Source organism: Corythoichthys intestinalis, chromosome 3, assembly GCF_030265065.1.
Source record: "Corythoichthys intestinalis isolate RoL2023-P3 chromosome 3, ASM3026506v1, whole genome shotgun sequence".
In the NCBI taxonomy this organism is placed as follows: Eukaryota; Metazoa; Chordata; class Actinopteri; order Syngnathiformes; family Syngnathidae; genus Corythoichthys; species Corythoichthys intestinalis.
The window spans coordinates 10160900-10179587 of record NC_080397.1 but is presented as its reverse complement, the minus strand read 5'-3'; the positions used below and the strand labels follow the sequence as shown (position 1 = coordinate 10179587).

General features: G+C 48.9%; 1 protein-coding gene across 1 annotated transcript; it reads right to left on the bottom strand.

The window, feature by feature from the left end:
* Nucleotides 1-923: 923 nt before the first annotated feature.
* On the bottom strand, nt 924-3878 carry LOC130913071 (serine/arginine repetitive matrix protein 1-like). The gene is made up of 5 exons (XM_057831371.1): nt 3527-3878; nt 2848-3433; nt 2557-2769; nt 2178-2424; nt 924-2072 (listed from the first exon to the last, which is right to left on the bottom strand). Exons 1-5 carry the CDS (start codon nt 3876-3878, stop codon nt 924-926), a joined length of 2547 nt encoding a protein of 848 aa, XP_057687354.1.
* Nucleotides 3879-18688: the final 14810 nt, after the last annotated feature.

The following is an 18688-nucleotide window of genomic DNA, read 5'->3' as shown; positions in this document are numbered from 1 at the left end:
TCACCTGTTTCTTTTTCCCCGCCGGCGCGTGTTCCGGGGTCGGCGCTGTCGTCCGCCTCGCTGGTTCCCGCTGCCTCTTGCTGGCTAACCGCTTGCGTAGCCGCCGGCTGCGTTTACCTGTTTCTTTTTTCGCCGCTGGCGTGTGTTCTGGGGGCGGAGCTGTCGTCCGCCTCGCTGGTTACCGTAGCCGCTTGCTTAGCCTTTTGGCTGTGCGCGGGCTTTCACAGTGTTACCTCGATTCCCGTTGCTTCTTGCGGTTGGTGTCGTGGGTTTGCGATCTCGCTAGACTGGCTGCGCTTGCTGTGCAGCTGGCTTTCACGGTGTTTCGTCGAGTCCCATCGCTTCTTGCGATCGGCATCGTGGGTTGGCTATCTCGCTAGCCTGGCTGCGCTTGCTGTGCAGGTGGCGTTCGCACCACCTTCCCTCAGCTGGCTTTCACGGTGTTTGGTCAATTCCCGTCGCTTCTTGCGGTCAGTGTCGTGGGTTGGCGATATCGCTGGCCTGGCTGGCTTGCTGAGCAGGTGGCGTTCGCACCCCCTTCCCTCAGCTGTTGTCAACGCAATCACGTTGGCCGTGGAGGACTCTCCCTGTGTGTTGCATGTGGCTCCCTCCTTGGGTCGTGTGATGCCCCGGACCGGTGTTCAGCGTGCCGTGACCTGTCTGACGTTTCTTGCGTGGGGTTTGCAGCTGTGGGCTTGCTCCGGGGTGGCTTCCTCCCTGTCCGTCGCCCATTGTCCAGGGGCGGAACTGGCTTCCGCACTGGCGGGGGCCTGGGCCCCCTTCAATGTTACCTCTGCCTATGGCAGGCATTCCCCTGGCCCCGGCGGTGACTGTGGGGGTTGGTGCGGGCTGCCCCCCACCCCCCGTTCGTGCTCAGGAGTGCGTTCTCTTATGCGACCCTGCCCCTTGTCGTTTGTGGCCGCCTAGGGCGCCGTGGTACATCGGCTCCTGCGTCCGCCCGGAATCTGGTGGTGGTGGGGGCCGACCGGCTGCTTGCCTCTGGTGTTGGGCAGCCTCTGGCGGTTCTGCTTCCCTGTTCCATGATGACATGTGTGGTCAGGCGTTGCGTCTTCGGTGCTCGGCGCTTCTTCCTCCTCGCAGGGCTTGTCGCTGGTTCCCCGACGTTTCTGGGCTGGCGGTGCTGCGCAGCGTGTTGGCATGTCTGCGGCTGGATTCGCCTCGACGGCCTGCTTCAGCGCCGATGGGCGCTTTCGGCACTGGCGGACCGCTTCAGGTTTTTCTGTCCCTGTTTCGGCTGCCTTTGTGGGGGAACTCCAGGCTGGTTGGTGTGTTCCTGCTGCTCTCTTGCTGTTCTCAGCTGTTGGCCGCGCTCTGGCGGCTGTGCATGGTCTGGCTGCTGTCGGCCTGGACCGCATGGCGGGTGTTGGCCTTGCTATTGCGTCCCTCATTGTCCCCTGGGGGGTGTTTTCGTCCTGTTGTGCGCTGCCATCGGCCCCGGCTGCGTGCGTCGGTGCTTTCCTAGCTCGCCTTATTCTGGCCTCTCGGCGCCCTAGCCGAGGGTGGTGTTGATGCCCCAGCGGGGGGCTTCGGTGGCGCGGCCTTGCGCGTGTCCGCTCCCTGCCTTGTTCTGGCTTGTAGCCGGGTTTGCCGTGGGGCTGACCGGGGCGCTCCATAGCGTTCTGGTTGTACACGGCAGTCTTTTCGGCTCTGCCGTGGTTTCCCCTTGGGGTTGGCCTTTTGCGGCCCGTGCGGCCAGGCATCGGCTGTTGTGCCTGCGTCGGGGCGCCACTCCTGCGGGTGGCCCTGTGGGTCCCTCTGCTGCGTTTTGTCATTGTCGTTCGGCGCGCCTTTCCCCTGTTGGGGAATCGGGTCCCCGGCGGCCTCCTGTCGTTCGCCTGATTCCTTTTGTACCCCCGCCCACTTGCCTCCGCGTCAGGCGCGGGCAGTTTTGGCCCGCCAGCCTCTTCACAGCCAGGGGGCGGGACTGCGGCCAGTAGGCTGGCCCTCAGTTTTCCCACCAGCGGCTCAGTTCCTAGGCTGATCGCGTTTCGATCCCCTGGGTGGTAGCCGCCTTGTCTCATGGGTCCGTGCCACTGTTCCTCGCTGGCCCCCTGTGGGCCACAGGGTCAGGGTGGCTTCAGTCGCGGCCGGGTGATGGCTCTGGATCTGGGCATCGAGCCTGTGGCTCCTCGGGCTTGCCCGTTCCGCATGTTTACCTCTGCGGGTGGCCGCCCGGGGGAGTGGTTCTCTTCTGTGGGCCCATGGGACGCCTGCTTTGTGTGGCCATTTCTTCTCGCCGCGGGCGGTTTCTCTGCCTTGTTTTCGTGGTTTGCCTCTGGCGGTTCAGGATTCTCCCCACTGGCCTCCCTCTTTCCCCGAAGGGTGTTCGCCCATTTTGTGGGAGTGTGTCTGTCTCCCCTCCAGCCGGCGGGCGTGTAGATTCTACCATGCCTCGACGACTGGCTGGTGTGTGTGCGCCATCGCGCGCTTGGGCGTGCGCCGATAGGGCCATTGTTCTTGCCCACGTGGCAGGATGGGGCATCTGGGTCGATTTGGGGCTGTTTTGCTTATTCCCCTCTCGGCGGGTCGCCTTACTTGAGGTGTCTGTGGACGTGGTGGCCATGTTGGCTCCTCCGTTGTCCCGTGGGGGTGGACGCTCTGCGCCTCATCTTGCGTTTTTGGGTTGATCGGGTTTGCTTGTGTGTGGCCTTCCTGCGGCTTAAGGGCGTGTTGGCATCCTTTTCCGCAGTCGTACCCCCGGGTCTTCTTTTATTGCGCCCCCTGCTACGGTGGTTGACCGGCTTTCGCCTGGGTGCCATACGGCTCCTCACCGGAGGCTCAGTGTCTCCAGCCGGTGCGAGGTTGCCTTGACGGAACGGTGTCTACCTGAGGTAGGGCGTACCGTTGGGTATGGCTCCTGTCCGGCACGATTTGGTCACTGCGGTGCCAGTCGCTCGAGATGGGATGCTGTTGGCAGCGCTGGGCTGCTTGGGGCTGCTGGGCTGTATGGGGCCGCGCAGTTCACAGCGATGTGCTGGGGCTGCTTGCGGCTCACCTTGCTCTCGGGCATTTTTTGCCCGTGCCTGCGGGGGTGGTTTGTGCTGTGCGGACGGACAACGCCGCCGTGGTGTACTGTGCTGTTCGCCGGGGGCACGGGGTCTGTTAGTCTCTTGTGTGGCTGGCCCCTCCCCTTGCGGGGCTGCTGGCCTCGTTTCTTTCCGGCCTGATTTTCTATTTGCCGGTGCCCTATCCTGCCGTAGTCTACCACCGGGGGTCTGGAGCCTCTGTCCTGGTGTGGTGCACACGTTTGGTGTGTGTTCAGCGGGTTGGGGTCGTTCTCTTAGTCTCCCAGGAGTCGAACCACTGCCCTCTCTGGTTTTCTGTGGGGTGCGCTCCAGCCCACTCAGTCGGGACGCACTGGGCGCACTCACGGCTGCCTCTTCCTCTGGTCTGACTGCCGCTTCTGAGGGTCCTGGTGGAGGGGCACTTGTTGCAGCCTGTGGCCCCTTTTTTTGGCCATCTGTCGGCGATTTTTATGGCCTCTCCTGCTGTCCCAGTTGGGGACCTGGTGTCACGTCCCGATCCTCGCCGTCTCCGCCGGCGTGTCTGGCCGCTGGTGGTGACCGGCTCGCTGATTGGCGGCTGCTCGGTTTCCATCTGGTGGACGCTTTTGGACGCCTGGGCGCCCTCCACCCGGCTTCAGTATACTGGTCGGTGGTGGCTGTTTGTAGCGTGGCGTGCGGGCCGTGGGGATGTGTGCTGTTTTGTCCCCGTTGTTCTGGACTTGTTGCTGTCTCTCCTTGATTGGGTCGTTCTACACCCCCCCTCAAGGTCTGAGCTGCTGCTATCTCTGCTCCTCTCGCCAGGGTCTCTGGTGGCTCTGTAGGGAGCCACAGCCTGGTCTCTGCTTTCCTCATGGGGGCCCTGCGGCTGTGCCCCGCAGGTGTCCTCGTGCCCCAGTTTGGGGTATGCGGTCAGTGCTCGGCTTTGTGCCGCCCCCCTTCTAGCCTCTGGCTGCGACCGGCCCTCTGTGGGTAGCCCACTAGGCGCCGTTCCCGCTGACCGTTGCCTCTGCTTGGCGTGTCGGTGTGTTGCTCGCACACTCGGTTGGCCGTCGTGCATGTTTTTGCACTCTGGGGGCTCGGGTGTCGCGCTGTGGCCTGGCGTTACCTTGTGCCCTGAGTGTTGGCTGACTCGTACTGCGTTCAGCCTTTTACACCTTGCTTATTTTTGGTGGTTGGTGGGCGGTGTCGGGCCGGGGCTGTTATGCCCGGCCGGGGCCCTGCGGTTTTGTGGGGACTCAGTGACGGGTTTTCATGGGTCTTCACGCCTTTTTGCCTGCTATGGGGTTCATGGCAGGGGAGCTGCCCTATCCAGGCAGCGCCTCCCTCGTTGGGTCGTGGATCCAATTGTCGCTCTTATCAGACGCCCCCTGCCATCTGGGGCATGCTGTCATTTTGCCTGGGGCATTGCTGCTTCCTGGGCTGCCTCGAGGGAGTGGCCGCTGCCTTATGGTTAGGGCCTGGCTCCTTCTTCGGGGTTTACTAATTTTTAATGTCACCTCCTCCCGCCCACTGGGCGTGGTCTTCGGGTCCCTATAAAGTTTGTGTTGGGGATTCTTCGTGACCCCGCTGGTATTGGTCATCCAGTGCTTACAGCACCACCTCTGGCGGTCAGCAGGGATGAAATAGAACGAAAGTTACGTAGGTAACTACAGTTCTATAAATCCCGAATGACCGCCAGAGCATTCGGTCACTCAGAATCCTCCACGCGAGAAGGTTCTGTAGGGACGGTATCTAGGTTGACACCGGAAGTTATACCTTTGCAGGTGGTCAACCTGGGGTCACAGGTGACAATGTTGGTATTATTACTCGCACTGCGCATGCACGAAGGGATCATTCAGTGCTTACAGCACCGCCTCTGGCGGTCATTCGGGATTCATAGAACCGTAGTTACCTACGTAACTTTCGATTCTTCACATTCACTGAAGAGGCATATGGGAATGGACGCGTCAGAATATGAATTCGCTGCTGTTGTGCAGAAGTGGCTACGCTATGCCCCAGACCACGTTGGTGGCAAGGTTAGCAGCTAAGCTCATCAGACTGAAGAGGAAACTTGAGTTTTAAATATGTTTACTGACCGTTGTTAGAAAAAATACTTTGAAATCTAGTCAAGTTTTTATTTTTATTATTTATTCAGTATAATATTTTATTAGTCAGCCTAGCTGTTTCTTCTGTCTGTAAATATGGCAGGACCTCTAAATAAAAGTATATTTGAAAGCAATATTAGCATCATGGTTGAAAATTTAGGAAAGCATAACATTGATTCAGCGTTGTTCCAATATTATTAATAATCGAAATAATGTTTAAGTTTTGTCAGGATTTCAATGTTGAAACAACATCAATTGAGGGTGCAAAAGTGATGACAAATCAACGTCGGGTGTCAACGTTACGTTGGTTTAACGATTTAAGATCGACAGCGAAATGTTGATCCAACATCTTTTCAACGTCGGTCTGCTATATGGAATTAAAGCTCCGCTAACTCGAAAATTAAGCCTGATGTAAAAAAAATTCTGACCTTCCGCTTTAACTAATTGACTCCCATTCATTCCCATTCAATCACTGCGAGCTCCTCCCAGTTTAAACTAATTGGACTTCAATCGCCATCGTTAGCAGCCACCGAATTCAAAGCAACTTTCAAATAATATTTGGAAAGTTTTCTAGCAAAACACAATTTTATGTCACCATAGTTGACATGACACCAGATGTATTTGTCAAGCTCGCATGATGGCCTGAAGAAAACCCCACCTGAGTTAAACGATGCGTGTCAGTCTACGCACTTGACTTATGCAAATGTGGCAAAATTTGCAATGCTGATGAAGGGCTGGCCTCTTCGCCCCGAACGACTCCCCCTTTGGCAGCCAAACAGCCGTCAGGTGATGCAGAGGTTGGCGTGTCACAAAACATCAGCACCGACGCCGTCGTCACGTCTGAGCCCATCAGCATCCGAAGCTGTTTTTGTCTTGTTTTTTTTTTTTTTTTTTTTTTTTTTTTTTTTTTTTTTTTTTGGCTAAGCCTGCTGTGCATTTTGATTTTACTCCTGTCAGCAAAGTTGACTCCAAATATCCGCTGAGCACAAGCTGGTTTTTATTACTGTAAAAATAGTTCACAGAAGCATCCCAATGCGCATATTTTAGCTGATGTTTTGTTGCTTTATTTGGAACTCCCTCTTTATTGATGTCACTTCATGCACCGGCACGGCAGTTAATTATAGTCATTTGTCGTTATTAATAAAATATAGAATTCATTTAATTAAAGGCTTTGCACTGAATTAATCTTGCGTTTTAATCATGTAACAGTATTAGTCCCAAAGAGCTCCTTCTTTTTTTATTTGAATTTTAGTAGATGAATGAATTAAATGACATACTTAATATATACAAAAAAGTAGAAAAATAAAATTACTTGAAAAAACTGAAATGATCTGTAATCAGCTCCATTCTGACATTCAAAATCCCTCAAATTGCCCCTAAATTAACAGGAAGTGACCCAAAATGTACAGGAAGTGACCTTGGAATATGCCAAAATGACCAGAAAATGGCCCAAAGTCAAAAGAAAGGGACCTATAGGAGTCCCCAGTGAAAAGGAAGTGACCCTGAAATGCCCTTATGGACAAAATAGTATAAAAACAATTACCGTATTTTCCGCACTATAAGGTGGATCGGAGTATAAAACGCACATTCAATGAATGTCCTATTTTAAAACTTTTCATACAGGGCGCACCACGTTATAAGGCACAGTATCAGTAGTTGGTAGTAGTAGTAGTAGTAGTAGTAGTAGTAGTTGTTGTTGCATTATATATTCACCAGGTGGTGCAGAGCTAAAGGGAATGTCATGCCATGATTAACCAATATTGATGCATACATAAGTCACATCGGATTATAGGGCGCACTGTCTGCTTTTGAGAAAATTGAAGGTTTATAGTGCGGAAAATATGGTACCTGGGTAATAAAAACTGAAATCTGACTTATCAGCTCCATTCTGACATTAAAAATCTCTCAAATTGCCCCAACATTAACAGGAAGTGACCCAACATTTACAAAAAGTAACCTGGGAATATGCCAAAGGAGGAGAACCACCAGACCGTGCACTCCTCTTCTGACGAGGCCCCATCCAGCCCCAAATCCTCACACTCCAAGACACCACCACGCCGCTGACTCAGCCCCAAATCCTCACACTCCAAGACGCCACCACGTCACCAACTCAGGCTAAGGCCCCATCCAGCCCTAAATCCTCACACTCCCAGAAGCCACCCCGCCCCCGACTTAGTTGGGACCCCTTGGATGGAATAAGGACTCGAGACTCCAAGGACCTTGTTACAATAAATAGCATGGTTAACCAGTCTCTTGAACTCTGCAAGTTCATGTCTTCGCTTCTACCCTACAAACCAACCAACCTTCCCTGGAATTCTCTCGGGGCAAAGCCAAAGCAGTACAACTCAGGAACTGCAGAGTATTATCCTTCTATTGAGGAAGCCATGTTGGCGACACCAATATGAAACGCACCGGGTCCAGGCTGTGACAACGTTACAATGACTGTTCTGTCCTAACAAAAGCCAGGACCCTATGGAGTACAGTCTGTATGCTTAACAATCCCAGTGGTGATAAACAACAAAAAAAAGGACCAGATTGGTGAGAAATAAAAAAACGCTCAATCAACTCCGCCATCCTGTTTAGCATAGCATAATTCCCAAACTCACCAGCGAATCCAGTCTGGGATCTGCAATTAGCTCTGCTAAATATCAGATCTTTAGCTGGCAAATCTTTCTTAATTAATTATTTTATCAACAAACATAACCTTGACATGATGTTCTTAACAGAAACTTGGTTAGGTCAAGATAATAGCACAACAGTTCTAATTGAGTCAACCCCCACAAACTACAATTTCTTTAGTATACCAAGAACCCATAAGAAAGGAGGTGGGGTTGCCAGTCTGATCAGGGACAGTTTTCAATGCACGAACATGTCATATGGTCAGTTTGATTCCTTTGAATATGGTGTCATACTTGTATAGTGCTTTTCCACCTTTAAAGGCGCTCAAAGCTACATCACCATCTAACTACTGGTGATGCAGCACCAGGAGCAATGTGGGGTTCAGTATCTTGCTCAAGGATACTTAGGCGAGTTCATCAAGGCAGAGAATCGAACCCTCAACCTCTGGGTTGGGTGGACAACTACTCTGCCACTGAGCCACGCCTTACAACAACAAAGAGCTTTTTACGTTGAAAATTCTTGTGAATAAATGCGTTTATCCCTCAATTCTTTATAGATATGGACGTAAAACAGTCTCGATTCTTGGTTAAAAGCCAAAAGAAAAAAACGGGCAGTTAGCATTTATCTTAAGTAAATAAGTCGAATGTGCTGCTCGTCTTTAAGTCACTGTGGCGCTGCCTTACCATGACAAAGAGCTTTTTACGTTGAAATTCTTGTGAATAAATGCTAAATCCCCGAATTCTGTATAGATATGGACGTAAAACAGTCTCGATTATTGGTTTAAAGCAAAAGCAAAAAAAAAACGGGCAGTATAATTTATTTCACGTAAATATGTCAAATGTGCTGCTCGTCTTTAAGGCACTGTGGCGCCGCCTTACCACAACAAAGAGCTTTTTACGTTGAAAATTCTTGTGAATAAATGCTAAATCCCTGAATTCTTTATAGATATGGACGTAAAACAGTCTCGATTCTTTGTTAAAAGAGCAAAGAACCGGGCAGTTAGCATTTATTTTACATAAATATTGCGAACCATGACGCCAATGCAATAGCGGCTAATTTCTCCCATTGATTTTTTTGCACAACGTTTCAAAATGCATGCATTGTATGAAAAATATAATAATTACCTTGAATCCTTTAACAAATCACTCCTGAGATAATCCTTCCTGTTTGTATGCGTATCAGCTTTCGTACTTTTATCCTAAATCCGGCGTTGAATCGCTGCATGTGTCGTTGCGACCGACTGTGAATAACTGAAGCGGATTGTGGGATGGGCCCCCTGCTTGAAGGCGTTGCGCAGTGGCTGGCCGAATCGACCCGTCGATACCCGTCAATACAATTATGGCCTGCAATTGACAACGTTGGCTGTGAATGCTCATCAGTCAGTGCAATTGACGGCGCTCAATGTCCAAACCATTTTGACTGTGAACGTTCGTTCATTCACCCTTCCCAGTCAAAATAGATTGGACGTCTAGCGCCGTCAATGGCAGCCAATGAATCCAATGAGTACTCTATGAAGCATTAAATGTTGACTTAATCAATGTTTGCTTGTATAAGTACTATTTTAAAATTCTGCTTCTCATCTGTTATACATGGAGCTACTAATCCAAGCCGTACTACTTGTCAGTCTAATCCCTGCTGCAGCTGCAACATCCTTTTTGCTGCTCACATCATATTTCTGCCACCTGCCACAAAGCATGTTGTAGACACCGAAGACTAGGTTTTTTTTCTTCCTTACACTGCTTTGAAAAGTCACCGAGGGAGTAACATCAGTCACTTCCATTAGCATTCGGCTTGCGTGGTCACTAGAGACAAACTGCTGACAAATATACCAGATAAGCATTCCCTTGGACTTACTATTGTCTCCCCCCAGAATCATTTTTTAAATTGTAAATAATCTAACATAACACTATGTAGCATGGTTTTAATTTGACTTCTTTTCTGGTGTTAATATGTGACCCCACCACAAGGTCTTTCATGTTGGATACTCCCATTTCAGGGTTTAATTTAATATTTATTTATTTACATGTTGAGTCCTTCCTCAAATGTTGAGTCCTTCCTCAGTAAAAACACCACAGTGCTATTTGAGGTTTGAATCCAATGCAGTAGACGTTAAGTCACACAGTGTCACATTAACACTGCACGTCTGTAAATTAAAAAAACACCCACTCTTAGAGATTTGCTATGGGAAGCTTACATTCGAGAGAGTTAATTGCAAGTAACAAGATAAGACACCAATCCCAGCTATAAGACTCTGTAATGACCAATGATGCCAGGCGCCTCAGGCAGCGTTTGCATCCAAACCGTCGGAGAGAGATGGTGGTTGTCATGGATGCGCCGCCCACCATTAGCGAATGCTAATTATCACAAGAGTGCAGCCAGTTATTTCCTTCTAAATAAGCAAATTCCCTTGGTGTCAGACAAATGTTTCTTTAGATATTCATCAAGTTCACAATGCTTCTCCTTAGCCACATTAACTCACTGGCTGCCATCAACAGGAAGTGATTTTAAAAATGCCCCAAAGCAACAGGAAAAGATCCAAAACATACAGGAAGTGACCTGGGTATGCCTCAAAATCTTCAGAAATTGGTCAAAATTAACAGAAAGATACCTGTTACTGCAACAAAACCAGGAGGAGTGATTTGAAATCAGTGTTGTTTTTGGCAGCCCTTTTCATTTTCATCTTAGTCTTTGTCATTTGGACGATAATACTTATTAGTCATACTTTAGTCATCTCAAAATGTGTTTGTCTTCATCCAGTTTTTGTCGATGAAAACTAAAGACTAATTTCATCTAGTTTTAGTCGACATTTACCAAAAAAATGTTTTCGTCTTTAAAATTTTTTAAATTTACTCCGAAAATAAGGGTTTCCACTATTTCAAATGAACATTGACAGACAAGCACATATTGTAGCGTCTACAATGACAACGCCAACTTGGTGATAATACACACTCAGCAGAACAACAATACATTACTTTCAATTAATTGCACCCACCTGGTCGCCACAAACTGCATGTAAGTAAAAGTTGTCCCAGAGTTTAAGAGGACTATTAGCCTAATGGGAATGCGATGCTAATGCTATGAGTTACATTTAGTCTGTGATTATCACTCAGCACAAAAGGCTAAAGCACCATTGCATATTCTCTCTGGCCAAGATAAGAAAACAAATCTTACCGTGTGTGCAAGCTTGGAGAATGGAGAGGACACACTGGTGAGTCGGGGGGTGGGGGGGCAGCACATCACATGAGTGACACAACCAGACACTACTATGATGCAGGCTAACCACACATAAACTGTCACACATTGTGAACATGTGATGGAAACTATTGTGCATTTTCGTCTCGTTCTCGTCTTGTCAGACCAAAACTGACTCTAGTCTCCTCACGTTTTAGTCTTCCAAAACACATTTTTAGCTCGTTATTGTCTCGTTGTTGTCATGAAAAAAATTGTTCGTTGACGTTATAGTCATCGTTGACGAAAACACTGGACTCTGTATTATGTATGAAGGAGAGAATTGTCACAAGAGTCGGTTGTCACACTTGTTATTATTCAACCACCATAGGGTGTTAGGGTTGCACAATATTGTGATTGAAATCAGGAGAATTGCAATTTAAGGACAATTTCTTAATTTAATGGTCTTAATTACAGGGTTCTAAAAAGTATAAGGAACAAGCTGCATTCTCTTGCCAGCCAGTTGCTTGTTAGTTGGAACTGAAAAATTGTTGTGTCATGTTCTGTTGAAGCAACAATCTAAACCTGTTCTGATTTAAGGATGTTGTTTTAAAGTAAACTTGTTATTGTTCAATTTTTATCAAAATAATAAAAAAAAAAACATTTCAGTTTCAATTTGTCATCATTTCTAGTTGTCAAAATGTGTCAGAATATCTCAAAATGATAATATAGCCCTGTAAAAAAATGAAAAGATTGTCAAATCCAACGCAAGACATGCTGTTCAAATTGCATTCGACTGTCTCTGATTGGCTTACCCTTACATTTCATGACATTCTGACAAGATGAGAAAACAAATCTTACCGTGTGTCTCAAAACAAGAAATGGGTAGACTGTAGAGGACACTGGCACATCACATGACTGACACAACAAGACACTGCTATGATACATTCTAACTACACATAAAATGCTATACATTGTGAACACGTGATGGAAACTATGGCCATTTTCATCGAGTCTTGTCAGACGAAATCTGGCATTAGTTTCGTTATGTTTTAGTCTCCAAAAACTAGGTTCTTAGCTCGTTATCGTCTCGTCACAGTCATGAAAAAATTGTTCGAAATGTTGCCATTATGGTCAGCGTTCAAAATGTTTTTGTTATAGTTATCGTTGACGAAAACAACACTGCTTGATATCAAAAGAAAGTGATTGTTATGTTGGCTGGAGGATGTGACCCAAAAGCTCAGCAGTGAGAAGTCAGTTAACAGAAGCAGCCCGAGGGCGTATTTATTGAACACAAAAAAAAGCAAAAACCGGTGAGAAGCTGTGGCTCTGTGGATTTTCTGGCAGTGCTGGAAAGGCTGGGATGGCTTGGAGTTGCTGTGAAGAAAAAGTATCAATGAGTCAAAGTTTGGTGGATTGAGTGGCCTGTACTTTACCATGTGAGGCTAGGTGAAGCTCTGGCGTTGAATGACGTGCAGACCAGTCTTTTGTAGTGGCAGGCTGTTGATTGTGAAATGGAGGCAGGTGTGGAGATTGATGACAGGTGTGCACAGCAGAGTCAGTGAGGAGTGGGAGGAGGTGAAGGTGAGTGAGCCGTAACAGTACCCCCTCCCCGATGGGCGCCCCCAGGCGGTCGTCCAGGGGCATCAGGATTTGACTTGTAGAGGTCCCAAAGGAGAGAGGGACACATGATGAGCTGCTTTGAGATCCAGCAACGTTCCTCCGGGCCGTAACCTTCCCAGTCTGCCAGGTACTGAAAACCCCGACCGCGGCACCGGACCCTTGGCAGACGCCGGACCTTCCATTGGGGATGTCCGTCAACCAACTGTGACGGCGGCGGAGCTGGGGCAGAGGGCATCAGAGGGCTAGAGAGACAGGCTTGATCTTTGAGACATGAAAAACTGGATGCACATGTTTCATGGAGGCAGGAAGCTTGAGACGAACAGCTGCGGGGCTCAGAATGCTGTCAATCGAGAAAGGACCAACATACCGCGGAGCACTGGTGAGCCCTCTCGTTTACGCTCACGGTGATACTCATCAAGGGATATGGAAAGGGTGATGAGCTGGTTCAAGGAGGTAGGCCTTTCTATACCCACCAAGGCGTCCTTTATGGACTCCGCCAGGCCTCTTTGGAACGTGCTGAACAAAGCGGGCTCATTCCATCGACAGCATGCATCAAGGATTCAGAATTCCATGGCGTACTCTGCTACTGAGAGAGAACCCTGCTCAAGGGTAGAAAGGGCAGAATCAGCATCCTGCCCAGGGGCCTCATGATCAAAAACCATCCTGAATTCCTTGATAAATGCAGCGTAATCCTGCTTATAAGGTGCGGAGCCCTCTCGACTGGCCATAACCCACCGACGGGCTTGCCCTGTGGTCAGGTTAGCAATGTAGGCTATGCGAGCAGCGGCAGTGGAATACATGCTTGGTTGTAGCTCGAACACATACTCACACTGCATCAGGAACTCACGGCAGAGTGTGAAAGAGCCATCATACAGGGCCGGGGCAACGAGGTGCGGCTCACGGGCAGAGGGTGCGTCGGGCGGAGGAACCGGGGCTGGTGGCCCCGAAGGGGGAGAACTCTGGGCGCTGAGAGCAGCAACACGGTCGGTGAGAGTCTGAACCAAAAGGGTGAGTTGGCTAACCTGGGCCTGTTGTTCGGATGCCTGCGCCTGCTGAAGACCTGACACCACCAGGACCTCAATCCAGAAAAAGGAGCAGCTGCCTCAGATAGCTGGTGAGAATGTTGCTCCAGCAGCCAGTCCTGTGTCCGATGCGGGGCAGGGGTCGTGGGTCTTCCTGACTGCGACATGCTGGCTGGGTCTTTTGGCCAGAGCTTATTGTTATGTTGGCTGGAGGATGTGACCCAAAAGCTCAGCAGTGAGAAGTCAGTTAACAGAAGCAGCCCGAGGGCGTGTTTATTGAACACAAAAAAGAGGAAAAACCGGTGAGAAGCTGTGGCTCTGTGGATTTTCTGGCAGTGCTGGAAAGGCTGGGATGGCTTGGAGTTGCTGTGAAGAAAAAGAGTATCAATGAGTCAAAGTTTGGTGGATTGAGTGGCCTGTACTTTACCATGTGAGGTTAGGTGAAGCTCTGGCGTTGAATGACGTGCAGACCAGTCTTTTGTAGTGGCAGGCTGTTGATTTTGAAGTGGAGGCAGGTGTGGAGATTGATGACAGGTGTGCACAGCAGAGTCAGTGAGGAGTGGGAGGAGGTGAAGGCGAGTGAGCCGTAACACTGTTACGGTAACAGTGATCAAGAAATGCCCCAAAACGAACAGGAGGTGGCCTAGAAATGCCCTAAAATCAACGGGAAATGATCCAAAATGTACAGGAAATGAGACTGGAATGCCCCGAAGTGACCCTGGAAAATGTATAGGAAGTGACCAATGAACAGAAGGTGACCTTAAAATGTCCTAAAGCAACAGGAAATGATCCAATATATACCGGTGATTTGGGAATGCCCCAAAATCATCAGAAAATGTCCAAAATCAACAGAAAGTGACCTGTAAGTGCAACATAACTCGCAGGAGTGACTTGAAATCCAAAATCACAGGTTGCAGTGTACTTAGATTGAGTATAAAGTGAATAAGTGACTAGCAGCAAGTGGCAATATAGTGGTAATATATCAGTGCGTATTGGACAATTTATAGTACTCAGGTTAGGAGGAAGACGGCTGACTTGATATGATAGTGAAAAAATAACAGTTTGTGCATATAGATGTAACATTGCAAAAATGCAATAATGTAACTGCAAATATTGCACATGTAGTACACGGATCGAGACAGATATCTGAGAACAGATTAGTGAGATGCATGTGGCAATGTTGTGGTATTAGCAGTGCAATGACAGTGACATTTCAGAGCTAACTTTTGAGTGTGAAACTGTCTCTCAGTCTGTTTGTCTTAGCTGGTATGACCCTGTAGCGCCTACCAGGAGGCAACAGGCTGAAGAAGTGGAAGCTGGAGTGTGTAGTGTTTTATGGTGTTACTTTACTTTAGAAAAATAAATGCCAACTTTTATACTCTTTGATAAACTGTCACGTTGTGGCAATGCGGCAGTTTATAAAAGAGTAAAATATTTACTTACCAAATCGATATGAAGTAAGTAAAGTAAGGGAAGGTGCAGAAGAGAGCGCTGCTTGATGGCGGTGGTTCACCATGGACGTGTGTTAGAGTCAGAAAGCGCGAAATATATGAGGCAGATCTGCGCATGTCTAAAAGAACACCCAAAGAACACTGAGTACAAAAAAAATATTTCTTCTTTTAATTTGACTTAATTGAGATACATCAATTAAGGTATGTTTTCCAGCCCAAAATTACTTACTACTTATTTAAAAAAATTGTGTTAACAACAGGTTAATAAAAATTGAGTTTGGTGTACTTATCATATTCAATTAAGTGGTATATTAGCATTTACAGTGATATAGGCACCGAAAATTGTAGATGGTGGACAAGGGAGGAAGTGGGCAGCCGATGACCTTTTGAATGCCCCAAAAAGAATAGGAAGTGACCCTGAAACACCCCAAAATGTTTAGGTCCAAATAGAATAGAATAGAATAGAATAGAATAGAATAGAATAGCCCTTTATTGTCAGTATACAGTTGTACAATGAAATTGTGGTTGCCTGGTACACCAGACTCACCGCTGTTCCAGCTATTGACTCTGGCCACCATTCAGCGGATACAATTTCCAGGGCGGAGCAAGCCACAGCAAACAGACAGCGGAGTGGACCAATCAGCGACGGGCAGACGCGACGTTAGTAAAACGACGAGGGCAGGACGAGGGACTTGCGCGCTGAAGTAAACATAGGAGGAGAGCGGAGTTTATTCAACATGGCTAGCGCGAGACAGACTGTTGTCAATGACTCGTGTCGATGTGTTTTTGGTCATTTAAAACTAATTTTACCGTGGATTGGAACATATTCTCGCTCTCCTGTTCACCATCTGTGTTGTTGTGGAGACGACTTCCGACGTGCAAGAGTGACGTTGCTCGTTAAGAACACGTCACGCAAATAAACGAATCTGATTTGTCGATTGATTTTGTACCTGCTCGAGAGGCCGTTAATGGGCTGGTTCCCAGACTTTTCTCTCAGTGTTTGAAAAATACAGGGAGAACAGTCTGGCCGTGCTAGGCAAAAATTGTGGAGCATCTCCCTTTACAGTGATGGACAAGTAAAAATCTCAAAAATGACTTGCAAGTATAAAAGTATAAATCTAAATAAATATAAGATGTACAGTATATGCGGTATTCATATGTTCAGACAGTGCAAATAATCGAAGTGAAGTAGCAGCAGTTGACAGTGCAGGCATTGCATATTGTACATTGCACTTAGAATATTGCATGTAAATGAATATTGGACATTGGGTGATGTGGAAGGAGGCCTATTGGGCCTTTTGGCCTGTGGGACTCCGGAGGCAGCTGACAGGTACCAGCTGGCCAAGCGGACTGCGGCCTCGGCAGTCGCCGAGGCAAAAACTCGGACATGGGAGGAGTTCGGTGAGGCCATGGAAAACGACCTCCGGACGGCTTCGAGGAAATTCTGGTCCACCATCCGGCGTCTGAGGAGAGGAAAGCAGTGCACTATTAACACTGTGTATAGTGAAGATGGTGTACTGCTGACCTCAACTCGGGACGTCGTGAGTCGGTGGAGAGAATACTTCGAAGCCCTCCTCAATTCCACCGACACGCCTTCCTTTGAGGAAGCAGAGTCTGGGGACTCTGAGGTGGGCTCTTCGATCTCTGGGGTTGAAGTCACTGAGGCGGTTGGTAAGCTCCTTGGTGGCAAGGCCCCGGGGGTGGATGAGATCTGCCCGGAGATCCTAAAGGCTCTGGATGTTGTAGGGCTGTCATGGCTGACACGCCTCTACAACATCGCGTGGACATCGGGGACAGTGCCTCGAGTCGAATCTCGGATTCAGGAGGAGCAGTGTGGTTTTCGTCCCGGCCGTGGAACAGTGGACCAGCTCTACACCCTCAGCAGGGTCCTCGAGTGTGCATGGGAGTTTGCCCAACGAGTCTACATGTGTTTTGTGGATTTGGAGAAGGCGTTCGACCGTGTGCCTAGGGGAATCCTGTGGAGGGTGCTCCGGGAGTACGGGGTACCGAGCCCCTTGGTAAGGGCTGTTCGGTCCCTGTACGACCGGTGTCAGAGTCTGAACCGCATTGCCGGCAGTAAGTCGAATTCGTTCCCAGTGAGGGTTGGACTCCGCCAAGGCTGCCCTTTGTCACCGATTTTGTTCATAATTTTTATGGACAGAATTTCTAGGCGCAGCCAAAGCGTTGAGGGGGTCCGGTTTGGTGACCTCAGCATTGAATCTCTGCTTTTTGCAGATGATTTAGTGCTGTTGGCTTCATCAAGCCGTGACCTCCAACTCTCACTGGAGCGGTTCGCAGCTGAGTGTGAAGCGGTTGGGATGAAGATCAGCACCTCCAAATCCGAGACCATGGTCCTCAGTCGGAAAAGGGTGGAGTGCCCTCTCCGGGTCGGGGATGAGATCCTGCCCCAAGTGGAGGAGTTCAAGTATCTTGGGGTCTTGTTCACGAGTGACGGTAGGAGGGAGCGGGAGATCGACAGGCGAATCGGTGCGGCGTCTGCAGTAATGCGGACTCTGCACCGGTCCGTAGTGGTGAAGAAGGAGCTGAGCCGAAAGGCAAAGCTCTCGATTTACCAGTCGATCTACGTTCCTACCCTCACCTATGGTCACGAGCTTTCGGTCGTGACCGAAAGAACAAGATCCCGTATACAAGCGGCCGAAATGAGTTTCCTTCGCAGGGTGTCCGGGCTCTCCCTTAGAGATAGGGTGAGAAGCTCGGTCATCCGGGAGGGACTCGGCGTCGAGCCGCTACTCCTCTGCGTAGAGAGGAGCCAGCTGAGGTGGCTCGGGCATCTGGTTCGGATGCCTCCCAGACGCCTCCCTGGAGAGGTGTTCCGGGCATGTCCCACCGGCGGGAGGCCCCGGGGATGACCCAGGACACGCTGGAGAGACTATGTCTCTCGGCTGGCCTGGGAACGCCTTGGGATCCCGCCGGAGGAGCTGGTTGAAGTGGCTGGGGAGAGGGAAGTCTGGGCTTCCCTGTTAAAGCTGCTGCCCCCGCGACCCGACCCCGCAACAAGCGGAAGATAATGGATGGATGGATGGGTGATATGGTGGTGTTACATATGGCAGTTCAGGGCGGGAATGGCTTTGGCAAAGAAACTGTTCCTCAGTCTTGTTGTTCTTGCTTTTAAACACCTATACAGTGCCTTGTAAAAGTATTCGGCCCCCTTGAATCTTGCAACCTTTCGCCACATTTCAGGCTTCAAACATAAAGATATGAAATGTAATTTTTTTGTCAAGAATCAACAACAAGTGGGACACAATCGTGAAGTGGAACAACATTTATTGGATAATTTAAACTTTTTTAACAAATAAAAAACTGAAAAGTGGGGCGTGCAATATTATTCGGCCCCTTTACTTTCAGTGCAGCAAACTCACTCCAGAAGTTCAGTGAGGATCTCTGAATGATCCAATGTTGTCCTAAATGACCGATGATGATAAATAGAATCCACCTGTGTGTAATCAAGTCTCCGTATAAATGCACCTGCTCTGTGATAGTCTCAGGGTTCTGTTTAAATTGCAGAGAGCATTATGAAAACCAAGGAACACACCAGGCAGGTCCGAGATACTGTTGTGGAGAAGTTTAAAGCCGGATTTGGATACAAAAACATTTTCCAAGCTTTAAACATCTCAAGGCGCACTGTGCAAGCCATCATATTGAAATGGAAGGAGCATCAGACCACTGCAAATCTA

Excerpts from the sequence above, each read along its gene's own strand:
- LOC130913071 (XM_057831371.1), bottom strand. The coding sequence starts at position 3,878 with ATGAGGAAAGCAGAGACCAGGCTGTGGCTCCCTACAGAGCCACCAGAG. Across the intron at positions 3,434-3,526 it reads GGATCGGGACGTGACACCAG|GACCCTCAGAAGCGGCAGTC; the intron begins GTCCCCAACTGG and ends CCCCTCCACCAG. Across the intron at positions 2,770-2,847 it reads AACGGTACGCCCTACCTCAG|GCGAAAGCCGGTCAACCACC; the intron begins GTAGACACCGTT and ends TATGGCACCCAG.